The sequence below is a fragment of the Gracilinanus agilis genome, chromosome 5, assembly GCF_016433145.1.
Source record: "Gracilinanus agilis isolate LMUSP501 chromosome 5, AgileGrace, whole genome shotgun sequence".
In the NCBI taxonomy this organism is placed as follows: domain Eukaryota; kingdom Metazoa; phylum Chordata; class Mammalia; order Didelphimorphia; family Didelphidae; genus Gracilinanus; species Gracilinanus agilis.
Window position 1 is genome coordinate 61655591 of NC_058134.1, and position 15994 is coordinate 61671584.

General features: G+C 33.9%; 1 protein-coding gene across 3 annotated transcripts in view; it reads right to left on the reverse strand.

The window, feature by feature from the left end:
- Nucleotides 1-15994, reverse strand: part of NEBL (nebulette) — a 463434-nt gene that overhangs the window by 82761 nt on the left and 364679 nt on the right. The window contains exons 6-9 of one of the 3 annotated variants that reach the window (XM_044679717.1): nt 14231-14332; nt 12971-13072; nt 3102-3215; nt 729-830 (exon numbers count right to left, since the gene is read on the reverse strand). The exons of the other annotated variants lie outside the window; for them this stretch is intronic. Coding sequence (XP_044535652.1) covers nt 729-830; nt 3102-3215; nt 12971-13072; nt 14231-14332 — 420 coding nt within the window. The remainder of the gene's footprint in view (nt 1-728; nt 831-3101; nt 3216-12970; nt 13073-14230; nt 14333-15994) is intronic. 3 annotated transcript variants of the gene reach the window in all.

Below are 15994 nucleotides of genomic sequence, written 5' to 3' on the forward strand. Positions count from 1 at the left end.
TAAAAATAGATTTCATGACAAAATTACCTATATGTATGTTTGAAGTAAAGTATCTCAACTGCATTTTCCCCTAGAAGGCTGCTCTAGTGTTATCTCTGAGAAAAAGAATTCCTAGAACCCCAAAGCAAAATCACTGGTAGCCATAATGAAAAACAGAAATCCTTTTTTCTTTTTAAAGAATTTAAATGTTCTAGATGATTAAAACGAGAGGCAAACACAGTGAGTCCAGACTGTTATATGTAAGAAATAGCTTAGATAAGAAGTTCATTTAAAAAACCATCCACTGCATACCTCTAACTATACTGGTTTATTCTTTCACAAATTCATCATCATGGATTCAGAAACAAGTTGTAACATGGGGAAGGGAGTAAAATGAATTTCCACATAGATTAGAACTGATGATTCATTTACATAAGAGTAAATGAGACAGTTTTTTAAAAGATCAGAAGACAGAAGAAAGAAGAAAGAAGAGAAACAAAATGGGAATTATCTCTCTGAATAACTGGGACTTGGTGCTTTAAAGAGAAAGATCAGTAGACACTAAAGGTCTAATGGAAATTATTTGAAAGTAATAGTTTGGGACGATTTATGCAAAGAGATCAATATTTTGAATCAAATTAGTTGGCAAGAAAGAAGTAAACACACTTGGGGGAAAGTGCAGGGAGAATAGAGTAATATCTGTATTACAAACAGCCAGTCAATCTTTTGTGTAATAAAACCCAACTTACATCACTGAGCATTTTGCTGGTTTTCAAAGCATGGTCTAAAAATAGGCTTGGGAGATATGAAACTGGATCATGCATCATCTGAGCATCTTTCTTGTACTGCACCTATAATATAATGTAGAATAAAAATGTAATTCAACAAAAGACATAGTACTATTTTTAAAATAAAACATGAAGATTATGCTATTAGCAAATGGCCTGATTAATTCCAAATCGCCACTAGATGGTGCTCATTCACTTCTGAACAAGAAAAAAATCAATTATCCAATCATTTCCATTTTCAGCTGCTGAAAAATGTTTTGATAGGCACTCCAATTGTTCATAAAAACAAGGCAGCGAGGGTAATTGAGTCACTTTTTTTTTCAAGAAATCATTGTTTTTCAGACGCCAAAAAGAATGAAATGTGTAACTTTATTTCTCCAGACCAATCCTATAGTGTTTGGCACGATGTATGAGAAAATTATTTAATATTCTGCTGACGTTGAGATCATGTGAAAATTTGTAAAAATGTTAATTTTTTTAAGAATCAGTATTCTCTATGATTTTTCCCTTTTTAAGATTTTTAACATTGATTGCTTTAGATAGAATGAATGTAATATATTCAAAGAAGTCCTCTGTAAACTGCCTTCAATGGATCTCATCTTTATTTTCGTTACATTATTTAATTAGAGCTAAAAATATATATGATGAAATAAGAACCAAAAAAAGAGAAAAGAAAAAAAAAGAAAACCCAAGGTTCTTGATGGCTATGGAAAACAAAAATATCAACTTTTGGCTATGAACATGTCCTTCATATGCAATTATCCATGAAATCAAGAGCCACTAATTCCCCAACGGTTTGAGTTCAATATTTAAATGATTCAACAAAACATTCAAAAATTTTAAGATTTTTTTCAACAGAACATTTATGCTGAACTACAGCAAAGTGTATGGGTTTTTTTTTCTACTAATAGGGCATAGTTATGAATATAAAGCAAAGGGAAGCATACAAATATATGTATTTTAGAGGCAAATGTTTTCCAATAAATCACACGAACATTTGAAATCTATTGAGGACTCAGCTTGTATACTATGAAGCAGGCTAAAGAATTGTCAATTGCATTGAAATTCTGTACTGTGCTCCAGGCTTTTACAAGATTTTGGTTGCATCCCTAAACAGTTGCATCTAAATGTAATTGTTTTAATTATTCCATTTTCACTTGACTTACATTATTATTTTGAAGGAACATAAAGAGCCTATCCATACTGGTCATCTGGCATTTTTTTGCTTATAAAAGTGAATAATTTTAATTGTAGAATGCATGATCCTTTTTATTTCCCCTACAATAAAGATGTTTGGTGAATAGAGGGGATTAGCCTCAGTCAGAGAGACCTGGTCTAGACCTGCCTCTAATCCCGTCTAGCTATCTCATAATTTGTGAGCCATTTAACCCCTCCATGTTCCCAAACAATTATTTAAGTGTAAAAGTTACAAACCAGTTACTGATCTGCATCAGTAGATGGAATTTCCACACTGAGATTTCTCTGCTTAGGTGAAATCATTGGCATAATAGAAATAATGTTTGAAGATTGACATATGTTGTCCATCTCCAGAGAAAGAACTGATTAATAGAAACAAGGGAGACATAGTCTTATATATACTCCTATCTTTTTATCAAATGTGTGGGGAAGGAAAGGATGGAGGGAGGGAGATGTCTGGGAATTTTAATGTAATGAACAAATAAGTTAATAAATTTAAATGTTTTTTTAAAAGAAAGAGAAAGGGAGTGAGTGGGGAAGAGTGAAAAATAAATGACACAAGTAAAAGAAAAGAAAAAAAGGAAGCAAAGTGGGAAAAGGAAGGAGAAAAGATGATGAATCTAGGTCCATGATCTGTCCCTTTAAAAAATCAGATTATCATATGGTGCAGTTCATCTCCCAAAGTTTATCTAGGATTTTTATAACTTGTCTTAATCTACAAGAGAATTGCCATATTTTGGTTTTGGTTCTTTATTCTTTAGCCTTGATTTGAAAAGTAAGCAACTTACTTCAAAGAGAAAAAGCCAATGGAAATTAATCTTTTAGATAGATAATAGATACATAGATACATAGATAGAATATGTGTGTGTTTCTCTACACACATAAGTAAATGAAGAACCAAATCATACTTGTTTGTTCTTTTTTCCCTTAAAATAGTATTAAAACATTACTACACACATTCATTTTCAACAAAATGTTAATTGATTCCTAATGCATATGCAACATACTAGCAACACTAGCAAAAGTATTCTCGTTTTATGTTTTCTTTATTTTTATTGTTACCATAAATATTTTTGGTTAAACCATAGGTTAAACTCTAGAGATTTCAGGATAATAAAAATAAACAAATTAACTTACATCACTTGCAAGGGTAGCTGCAAACTGACTTTGCCTAAAAGAAGCACTTTCCAGGGGATTATACTGGTGTTTCTTATCCTTCATTTCATTTTCAAATTTTTCTCTGTATTTAACCTGTGATTAGGAAAAAAAAATAAAGCATTTACCTTCATCATTTAAAAATATGGCAGGTTGGCAAAGAATATGTAGTGATACATCTGGATCAATTAAAATAACTACTAATGAATTGATAAGGCTTAAAAATCTAAGCCTCTAACACTTCCTCATATAAAGCTGTATCGAATGCAACGCATTAAATGTCACCTTTAACATTTAAGATGTACAATAGCTTGCATCCTAGCCAATAGTCAGTTGCAAAGGCTATGTGCATAACCAGGCTGACATTTTACAGGGAATGTTTGCCTTTCTGCATTACCAATATGCTATAATGACATGTATACAGTACGCATTTCTTTAAGCCCCTAGATGCCACCAGATATACACAGGTCAATGAAGATATCCCTGTGTGACTTAATTCAAATAAAAACAGTGAAAGGCATGATGGTTTTAAAAGGTGGTCATCTACTCTTTCTATCATCCCTTAACACCTTGATATATATGTTTTGCCATCAATTGTGGAACTAAATAAATTAGCTGCAGTTAATAATTCTAAATTCAAATCCTCAACAAAGTGTTTACTTATCGCTTTGGACATTTATTGTTGCAGCTGTACATATAATGCTGAGATTTCTACTATTTAACCCATGTTATTTATTTTGGAGTTACTAAGTGGAATTACAAATAGCCCAAAGGACAATGGAAAGACTTCAGTGGATTGTAACATATTACCAGGATGACTTGGAAACAAGAAGTAACATGAAAGACATTACAGAGGACGTACACAGTTAGAGATGGGATGCTCATGTAGCAGAAATTAATCGAGATAGATGGATGGCTCCAGTGGCACTTGGGAAACCCCCAAGATAATGAAAGAGTAAGAGGAGGGTCTCTAAGGAAGATTTATGAAAAGTCACGGACAAGAACAGCCAATGTTACCACTGGAAATAAACAGTTGCTTCTAAAATCCCTAATGGAAGCTCCAGCTTCTCTTCTACTATGAGTTATCCCATAAGACACATATAAGACTAGCTTTTTGAGCAAATACAAGCTTTTTGACCTCTCTCACTCTCGGTGTGCCCAGACCTCTGTAAACACTGTGTACAGAGAAGTTATCATTCTACATTAGGAGTTATCCTTGGTTTTTTCTACTCTTATCAATGTCAATTCATCATATTTCTCTTTTCACATTATCTCTTGTATCCAATCCTTTCTCTCTATTCACACTACAACCACCCTCATCCATTATCTAATCATCTCTCTCCTTAATTATTTCAGTATTTGTCTGATTGGTATCTGCCTCAAGTCTTTTTGCAATCTTCCCTCCATAGACTTACCAAATTGAAGTTTCTAAAGCAAAAATCTGACTATTGGTCATTCTATTTTTTACTGAGCAACTGAGTAGTAGTAGGAAGAAAAAAACATTTTTGTTAAGCAAGAAAAATTAAATTATATTTTTAAATTGTCTTATGATACGATAAGATGAAGTGCTGGGTATTAAGAAAATATATCCCTATGTGAATTTCAAATATTTCAAGAGGAAAAGCAAAGTTATCTTTTTTAGGACTCATAAAAAGACAGATCTTTTAAGATCTTATAAAGAAATAGCAACCACCCAGATATAGGTTATCAAATCTGATATATGTTAATAAAAATGAAAAAACTAGCTCAAAGGCCAAATCCAACCATGAAATAGTATTTCAACCAAACCATCTCAACATTTATTAAAGATTAAAGATAATTATCAGATGAATTTTTAATTTTCCTTTCCAGTAATTTTGTTTAGGCAATAATAGAAGCAATAAAAATTGCTATTTTGGATTTCATTCTTATCCCCAACAAAAAAGAATGAGTTGATGGCATCAAAGTGCCAAAAACCTTTGGGAAAAGCAACCATTTGATTTTCATTTAACATTTATCAAAAAGGAAGTGAAGTCCAAGAGATACTAAGAAATCAACTGGTCTTTTTAAAGGTTTTCAAACATCTGATCCAGAAAAATTATATATGTGACCATAAAATTAAAACTTTTAATCTTTTAAAAGAATAGGATGAGGGCAGTTAGATGGTTCAGTGGATAGAAAGGTAGGCCCAGAGATGGGAGGTCCTCGGTTCAAATATGGCTTCCAACACTTCCTAGCTATGTGACACTGCACAAATTTACTTAACCCCCATTGCCTAGCCCTTTATCACTCTTCTGCCTTGGAACCAATACACAATATTGATTCTAAAATGGAAGGTAAGGGTTCAAAAAAAGAAAGGAAAAGAATAGGACATCATTTTTAATCTAATATGCCACATCATTTCTCTTCCTGATTTTGAGATTATTGTTGAGCATGTAACCAAGATCCTCAATGATATCTAGACTCATTCAAATTGGTTCCATCTAATTCTTCTCATTGGAATAATGAATTATATAAAATAGAATTCTAATATGTAGCCAGATTGTAGATGGATTTCCCCTATTACCAACTGTGGATAGACATTACAAATGGACAATAAACTGATTCCTGAAGTGGTCAAGAGGAAGAAAGAAGCTGAAAAGAAGCTGTCTTTTAAGAAGTCATGAAATTTAGACTCCGAGAATCTCTGTGAAGCAAAGGCTCATGTTTTTACTACCATATTCTTCCTAGAGAGAGGCAATGGTGTGGTAGAGAGCTCTCTTAGAAGTAAAGAAGATCTGGGTTCAAATTCTATTTCTTGGCATTCTGGTTCTGTGAATCTAGGCAATTGACTCAACCTCGGAGCTAAAGGCAACCAAGATGATAAATTGCAAAGAAAATATTGACGTGCATTTGTAGAGAGAGTTCTTTCATCTGGGAGTTCCCTAGCAATGAAATTTCAGATCTGCTCTATAGTTTCTGTCTTCTATTCTATTTGGAGAGGCAGGATGGTGTAGGGATTAGATAGATGGCCTCAGAAGCAGGAAGACCTGAGTTTGAGGAGTTGTCTCTCTCACACATGTTGGTTATGGAACCCTAAGCAAGTCGCTTACTCTTCGTGCCCTGGGAAGGACTCTAAGATGAGAAGTTGAAGACTATATTCTAGTCTTCATTAGTAAAGGGGGTTCTCTCAGCCAATGAAACCCCAAGTCCATTCTTCCTAGAACACATGGATGTGAGTCACAGAACACTCCAGTTTCCAAAAAGGTGAAATTCTGGCTGATGCCAAAAGGCAATAGAGAGGCTTATCATGATGGACAGAAGTAGAAAGCAATATATTACAAACAAGGAGTTCCTCAAGACAAGCAGCAAAAAGGATAGCAAAGAAATGAATGACTGAAAAAAATGTGCTGGGCCTTGGGCAAGAGCAAAGGAAAGTCCATGTACTACACTGGCATCCTCATGATGCTGAGAGGCTATTAGGAAAGCTCCTACATAACATAGTGAACTAATCAGAAAACAACAAGCGTTACACAAGACAGGTAGCAAATAAACGCAACGTGATTAGAGTCATTAAAGATTCCAAAGAGTCCAAAGATCCAGTGGAACACTAGAATACCCCCCACATAAAAACAAGTTATTTTATATTAATTTTTAATGTAACCCATTTATATACAAAGAATTATAGACTTAGAAGTGAAAAAAAAAAACATTCAAGACCTTTTAGTCCAATTTACCACCTCAGAGATGGAGGGAGGGAATGAAGTAGAATCTGAATTGCAAAATGTCAGAAAACAATTGCCAAAAAAATTGTTTCTACATATAATTCAAAAGATAAAACTCAAATAATTAAAGCAAAAAATTAATACAATATAAAAACACTATTTAGTCCAGTGCCTTTCTAATACGATTGAGGAAAATAGTCAACAAAGTTTCAATGACCTGCCCAAGAGTACACAGACAGTATGTAACTGAGATGGAATTTGAAGCCAGAATCTCTGACAACAAAGCCAGTGATGTTTTCATTATTACAGTACTGCTTGTGTTGTCTCCCCCATTAGAATGGAAAGGGCAAGGATTCTTTTTTTTCATTTTTGCCTCTGTAACTCTCAATGCATGGCACAGAGTTAGGCACATAGTAGATGTTTAATAAATGTTTATTGATTTTTATATAACTGTAAACTCAATATTTGGTCCAAAATTTGTTTCATCCCATACTACATTGTGAGTAAACAAATGGTTTCTGTACATGGGGTTATTTTCCTAAAACATACAGTAGACACCCATTAGTCCTACTCCCTTTTCCATGGCACTACTTAGGACATCAGTCCCCCCCAGAACTGGTCAAGTGTGTCAGAGAATTCTTGTTGATATATTAGGACAGTGGCCCTCACTTAGTTACACCCCATATTTATTATAAAATGACCTGTAAGTGTGAGACACAAGGTACCAAGAGAGAAGGAAAGATGGTGCTCTGTAATGCCTCTAAACCTAACGTAATTATTCTGAAAATGGATGTGCAAAGTAACTTAAGTTACATGACTGTCTCTTTAACTAAATTATAAATAACTTATATAAAGACTACATCTAACCTTAACTTTTAAGTAGAAAGGTACAAACTATAATTGCTCTTTAATCAAACTATAAATAGCATGCATAAAGGTCCTTATCTGATTTAGTCATAGTTCTATTAGCAAATAGAACACATTCAATGTTAAAAAAAAACAAAAGGCTCATGGAATCCACACCCTAAAAGTTTACTAGAAAATACTTTGCCCAATACAAGTAGGTTTTCTGTACAAATAAATGCTCGAAGAAGCCGCATGGATGAACTAAGCTTACACAAACAACTTCCACCAGCTTCCCACTTACTGGAGGAATGTTGTCAGGCTTCTAGATAGACTAGTGTCTTAATTTAAAGGTCTGAGGCACTGTTTCTAAATCAAATGGTTCAAAGCCTTCATTACTGAGAGTGTTGAGTTTCACAAAGGGATGACATCACCCACTGTTCAGATGTACAAAGGACTTCAGAAAGGCACAATCCTTCAGCAAGGAGGGCAGCCCAGAAGCCAGCCAGTGCACTTAGAGCATTTATCATGCTCATACAAATACATGTCAGCATCTAAATGGAAAATCTGTAACTGTAACTTGATTGTCAATGAAATGTAGGGTAAACAAATAACAAAATGAAACACAAAACTTGTCTACTAGCCATCAGTTTCCCAGAAATTTGGAATGGAGTTAAAAGATTTTTGAAGAATGTAATCAAAAGAGAATAATCATGATTCAGGGCATTCTGTGAACCCACGATTAAAACAGAAATATTAATTCTAAACAAAATAGTAGTTCTGCAGTCATTTCTATAAAAATAATTAACAGCATAGAGATTTTGTGCCAAGTATAAATTAATAACACAATTTATAATCGGACTGATTATTATCTCTTATAATTAATAAGCTGCATTTAATATTGAGTTTTGGTAGTGAATTTTAAACAAGTAGTTTTTATAGGAAAAAATTTATTATAAGCCTTACGTGGTATCATGAATGAGAAATGAATGAGATTACTTTTAAAAAATGAGAACCTGTGACTTCACAGTGTGAGCCCTACTTCCAGCTGTGCAGATTATCACTGAACATTGTTTTCCAATCCTATGCAACTTTCATCCATGACTTCCTAATAACTCCACCAAAGACAATCCACCTGGCATGCTAGGGGACTTCCTCTAGATTCAACACTATGTACCTCCAGGAGTGCCACAACTCAGTGGTTGGTGGACAAGGATCAAAAATTTAGTTTAATGTTAGTCAATCTAAAAATCATGTCTCTTTTTATTTTGGTTTTAGGAGTTATTCATTTTTTAAAATAACCTCCTTGGCATATCACTCATAATTTCAGATAAAGCTACAATAAATATAGACAAAAGATACATTTGGAGAAATTACATTATATTTAAGGCAGATAGATGACAAATCAAAAAAATAAAAAAATAAAAATAAAAAAGTCTCTCTTTTTTTCTGCAATTTCTGTGTGCTACACAGGACCAAGGGATAGGCTTCTTTTTTCTTTATTTCATAGATTGTGATGACCGAAGAATTCAACTCCTCATGGCCAACCTCCTGGTGACGAGCAATATATTTATTAGAGGGTCCATGAAAGACATTAACAGGATAATAACATTTCTTTGTGGTATATATAAAGATCAAATTAGTCTCATAAGGAGCAGGAGAAAGAATTAAACAAGTGACCTCAAGGGATGATGGATTCTTCTGAAAACCCAATCATTTCCCTTTGTCTTACCCCTTTGAAACAGAAAAGGAAAGCCCTCGCTTGGTTACCTATAGATCTGAATGTTATAGCATTTACATAGTATATTACAAGAACTTATCATTCGAAAGTCTTACTTTGGTTGGAATTAAAATAAATCAGAAAATGCAAAGCAATGAAAGGCCAGTTTGTAACGCCTAGACCCAAACCTGACAGAACACAATTGAAAGCAGGTTCTCACAGATTCTTTCTTGTACAGAATATTAAGCTTGTCATTGAAGAAGATACCTAAGTGCTCTATGATGATATTTTCATTTTACCAGCCAACTTGTTCTGTGTAAAACAGGAACAAACATTTGCAAGGCCAGACTAAAATGAAAACGGGTGTGCTTCTGTGGAGAAATGGAAAATATCAATGCTATCCATGCATTCTGCAATTTGAGATACATTTCTCATGAAGAAAACAACTCACAAAGACAGTATTCTAAGGTACTATTGCTTATGTCAATAATAAAGTATTTGATACTGAAGAATAAAAAGAGTTTTTGTTCTGTCTTACTTTAAAAGAATGCTCCTTTTATTTTATTTTTATTGCTCTCTCCAATCTTCCTCAGTGTTTTCACTATAAGACAGTTTCTATCACTGCCCCCATATAGTCTATCACTAGGAATGTAATTCTCCTCATTAGCTTGTTCTCTTTTTAGTGTATATATCTCTATACCATAAAGAAAGGGAGAAAAAAGCCATCTTTTTTTTCTTTTTGTTGGAGAAAAGATGAAGAGATGCAACACTACAAATAGATTCAGAACTAGTGGAATGTTCATATCCAGAATATTCAATCATTTTTATTATACCTTGAAAGGCGAGCTCTAGAATCTGTGCTTGTGCTATTTAATATTTTTGTTAATGACACAAAGACATCACTTATTAAATATTAAATTATATACTAATATTAAATATTAAAATAATAAATATTAAAGATTAAAGTTACAGATCACATGAAGCTCTGGAAGATAACGGCTGTAGGTGAGAAAGTTGGGATTAAAAAAATGTTAACATTGCTAAATGTAATCTCATATGTACAAGTTTTTTAAAAATTGACTTCCCAAGTAGCAGGGATGTAGAAGTAGACAGCAAGTAATTGCAAAAAGATATGGGAGGGTTAATTGACTCCAAGCTATGTTTGGTAAAGAGGCCAGTAAAGCCAATGTGATCTTTAGCCATTTTAAGAGAACCATAATATCCAAGGAGGTATTCCAAAACTTGTTGGAACACATCTGGAGAATGACAGTTCTGAGTAGAGAATGTTACGAAGCACATTTATAAGTTGAAGAATGTCTAAAGGAAGGCATCCAGGATGACGAAATGAAGATCATTTGAAGGCTCTGGGGAAGTTTAGACAATTGAAAAGACAATATAAGAGGCATCTCATAACTGTCTTAGAAAACTTTAACTATCATGTAGAAGAGAGACTAGACTCATTCCATCTGACTCCAAAGGGCAGAAGTAAAAATAATTGGTGGAAGTTGAGACAAATTTAGGGTAGAGATCAAGGAGAAACTTCCTAGGAATTAGAACTATCCAAAAGTGAGTCAGGCTCTGTTAGGAGGTATTGGATCTTTTCTTACTAGAGGTCTCCAAACAATGGCTTGGTGATTGCCTTAGGGAGATACCTGGCAGAGGGGATTCTTATTTAGATAAGAATTCCAATGGATGGTTTATTAAGTCCCTTCCAACCCTGACTGCAATTCTGTGATTCTAGATCAATGTGATGTTATCATGGTGGGCACTCAAGCTCACTTTATCAAAAGAGGTGGCATAACCAAAGGTACCTTAGAATACTGTCTTCCTGAGTTGTTACACTCAAAGAAATTAATCCCCTTGTGCTTAACTTTATGATAATTTACCTCCAAGAATTTAGGTAAAAAGGGATTTGGACAACATGGTTTATAATTAAGCTTACATTTTGAGCCTTTCCCCTTGGGTAAGAAAATCACAGTTTGCTCTCCATGAAGAGATCATGGAGATCACATCATCTACCCTTTGTGCTAGTCAATAACTCTTCATCTAAGGATCATCAGATCCTCCCAAGTTGTAGTCCAATTGTTACTTTTCTTATGATCCCTAGAATATCAAGCTATCAAGGCTTCCTAGCAATTCAGCTCAATTCAGCAAGAATTGTAAAGTGACTACTATGTGCAAGGAACTGTGCTGAGTACTGATCCTACAAAGACAAAAGTGATAAATAATGCCTACTCTTAAGATGTTTACATTCTATTTGAGTGTTCATGAAAAGGGAGATGAGTAACTATTAGATCTTTTGATGAAGGAAATAGAAATAAGGAGACAGGGAGGAAAGAAGGAAGAGAAGGACAGAGGTGGAAAGAATGAGAGGGAGGAGGGAAGGAGAAAAGAAGGAAGGAGAGAGAAATACAAAGAGATAAAGACAGAGAGTGAGTGCGTATCATGGCAGAAAGGAAGCAAAGTTTTAGGACATATCAGATAAATTTTCAAGTCACATTTTCCTTGTTACTCTCTACCAGTCCCTTAACTCCACCTCTAAGCAACTGCATACTCAGAGCAAAACATTTAGGATAGAAAAGAATTCTGCTTAGGACTGAGCCATTTCAGCACTTTCTTCTGTGTGTTCTCATTTTACAAATGAGGAAACTGAGGCCTAGGGAGCTGAAATGCCTTGTTATAAGATCATACAGATAGCAAGTGATGGAGAAGGGCTTTGAATCAAAATACTTTGACTTCAAAGCTCTTTCCATTGTCTCACACAAGCTCTCAATAAGAGGTCACACAAATATGCTACAGTGTAAAGAGAGACTTGAAAGTAGGATGATATTTAATTGGAAAGCAAGAATTCTAAGATCATCTGGCTTTTGAATATATGAAGGTTCTTTGCCTGGTCCTATGATTTATTTAATAGGTACTAGGAGATTCTAGTGAGGAAATCCCCTCTACCAAGACAGACAGAACAGTAGCAGCTATGCTGCTCTTTACATGTTAAGAAGTGGCCTATAGACACTGTTAAGCTAAGGGACTTGCTCAGAGTAACACAGCTAGGATTTTTGAGGGGAAACTTAAACTTGGGTTATTCCAACAAATAAGCTAACCCTCTGTTCATCATACTAGGCTGCCTCCCATATTCAAAGGATGGAAACGAAAACTAATGGTCTTAAAATGTGGTAGGGAAAATAGATGTTTTATTTTAAAATGTTAACACATTATTAACAAAATGTTAATATTAAATGTATTGAAATCATTTAATTACTAAAAATATTGGGGTTATTTTGAGCAGCAAACTCCACATTTAGCTAATTATAATTCTAGAAATCCCAGAGAGCATACTAAAGTGACTAACTGACAGAGCAATAACAGGATTTGAGACTAGGAATGAAAAAAGACTTCATTTTCTGCCTTAGACTGGACCTTTTTGTCAGTTTGTAACACTCAAACTTTACCAATTATTTCAATCCTAGCTGATAAACTACTTTCAGAAATTTTATCTCTGTATTTTCATGCAATTAAAGATAACATCAAAAATGGAATATTTTACAGTATTACAAGAAATAAGATCTTTGAATAAAGTCATTGTAAGATACTCATCGCCATCTTACTTGACTAGAAAGTTTAGAAGCTTCCATAGCATGCTCAAAATCTGGCCTTCCAATCACAGCTGGTTCTTTATTCATTTCTCCTTTTCCTTTCTTGTATTCAGCCTAAAATGAATGAACAAAAGAATTAGATCATTTCTACTTACTGATGAAAAATTGTGTTACTGCTAACAATTTTTACCCAAAGGGAAAAGTTAAAATTGACCCTAAAATGATAACTATTAAAATAGTAATTTATTTTTCTTTAAAAACAGAAAAAAAATAAATCATAATGGCTATTAAAATAAAGACTATTTTTAAATCACCAAGTTTGGTAATACATATTATGCATCTGATGGCAGTGTTTATAAAAGGTGGAAAATTATGGTAATTATCATGATAAATAACCTTTGTGTTGGCAGGAAACCTATCCGGCTATATCTATGTCCATTCATAGAAAGTTAAATGGATGAATTCAGTTAAATGATCATTATTCTCACAGGATGGGAAGGAGAAGATATTTGGAGGAGAGTTTGATCTCTATAGCAGCAAATTATTTTTTTCACCATTTAATCAGTTTTTAAGAAGAGGTCAAAGTAATTTGGCAAAGAAAACCTTAAAATGGGAGAATTTTACCAAAGAATTGAAGGAAAAATGCAAGTGTTCTGAGAAATGTAGGAGAATATGGTAGTATCAATGCAATTAGGGGTTCAGAATCTATTTCAGGGAAGAATTAGTTGAGTCAATACTGTACATTTGACTAGAACAGTGATGGGCAAACTACGGCCAATGGGCCAGATGCTTCCTGAAATGTTTTATCCCAACTAGCAACATTATTCCTAATCTGATGAATACACTGAGTAGGATACAATACAATGAAACTTAGAAAGAGTTGCCTTAGAAACAGACTGACAGATGAGCATTTCCTTTCCTTTGGCCTCCTCTTTAAAAAGTTTGCCCATCACTGGACTAGAACATCAAGAAAATGAGTGTGGATAGAGTGATCTCTACCAACTCTACACTCTTTTTCTGATGCACAAGCTAAAATGGAGTCTTGGAAATTTCTGCATTAAAATTGGATTAATATACATGACCAGATGGCTAATTATGGCCACAAAATGCAGTCTGGAACCTGAATAATCCAGGTAAGTCATCAACAAAGAACAAATTAACTGGCTAATGTCCAAATGATCATTCACTTATAATATTACTAAACCAGGCACAGATTTTCTAAGATATAGAGGGAAAATTATTTCTGCTTTAGAATGACAAAAGGTGAATTACATTGCTAATGATCTTGGAGACTTGGGTTGCCATCTTGATGTCTGATCTGTCAATCCCCGCATTGTATTTATGATTATCCTCTGCATCCTTCCTATAAGAAACCTGATTAAGACAAAATTTCATTAATACATTCATATATCATCATTTTCATAATAACTAACATTTGAGCATTGCTTTAAAGTTTGAAAAATGTTTTTTTCTCACAACAATTCCATGTATTTCAAGAAGTAATATGCTATTTTTACAAACAAGGAAACTAATCCTCTCATAAGTTTAAACAACTTGCCAAAGCTCACAGAGTCATTCAGGCTCAGAGTTAGCATTTAAACTCGGGTCCTTATAACCCCAAATCTGGGGCTCTCAATTAAATATCCACATAAAATTACCTTGGCAATGAATGGAGAGAGGTTAATATTTCAATAATAGGGTATCCACCTCAACTCATTTTTGCTTTAAATTAATTATTTATTGGATTCAAAGGCTTTCTCAAAGGGGACTGATCTAAAGGGGTTTATCCATTTTCCTAAAGTGACTTTTGTACTGAGATTAGAACAATCCTTTCTCCAAGGACCACAATTAAGGAAATCAATACAAAACCAACTAAGGTGAACATATGTATGGGCATCAATTATGTAAGCATTTATGTGCATGTGTACATATACATTGTATGTGTGTCTACCTACACATATACCAATGCCATTCATCCCAGAATACATACATACATACATACATACATACATACATATGTGTGTATATATATACATATATATATATAATTGTTTTTTAAAAAAAGAAATGCTGGAACTTTCCATTACACTCCCTAATGTTGCCATTTTTAACTAAGATTTTCAAAGGCCTCCCTAACATGACAAGAAGAAACTTGCCTCGAGAAAATATGATTGAGTAGACATCAAACCTAGGGCTCCAACTCTCAGACAATATGTGCTACCCAAGAGATCTATCCACCAAAAGTAAAATAATTTAATTAGTGAAACTCTTTTCAATAAATTTTAAGTATAAACTTCAAGTGTTAGTCTTGGAGCTAGGAAAACATTTAAATTATATTTCTGAAATTCACCAGCTCTCTGAAATTGGAAAAATCACTTAGCTTATGAGCCTCAAGCATCTCTATAAGGCATCAAGTGATAGTCATGCTATAATCTACTTGTGTCCTTCACTGATTAAATCTGAGATACTTAAAGTATTGTCATATTTAACCTCTTCAATATTTCAAAGACCAATAATTTAGCCAAGATAGATACTATCTCATCAATCCAAATAACAACCTTGTTATACCTTGATGGATGGATTTCACGAGTTGTTGGGATTGAAAAAGCTACACAAACTTTTCAATCTTAACCAGTCGTTTGCTTGGTTCATAGGATCTAGAAGAACCTTAGAATTTCAATTAGTTCAATCCCTTCTTTTATAGATTAAGAAACTGAGGCCCATGGCAGTCATTTTGCATGCATATACTTTAAACTATTCCAGCCTCATGGGACCTACACTAGACCAAGCACACCAGTGGAAAAAATTCTTTAGAGATCTAGGATTCACTTTCACACCAAGAGAAAACATAAGAATATCACATGAGGGAGAGATGTTCAGAGAGTCTACAAATAAGAAAAAATATAGAAAAAGAGCATTAAAGCTCTAACAAGACTAAAAGTGAGTGGATGGATGGATGGATGGATGGATGGATGGATGGATGGAGACAGAGAGAGTGAGAGAGAAAGGAAGGAAGGAAGGAAGGAAGGAAGGAAG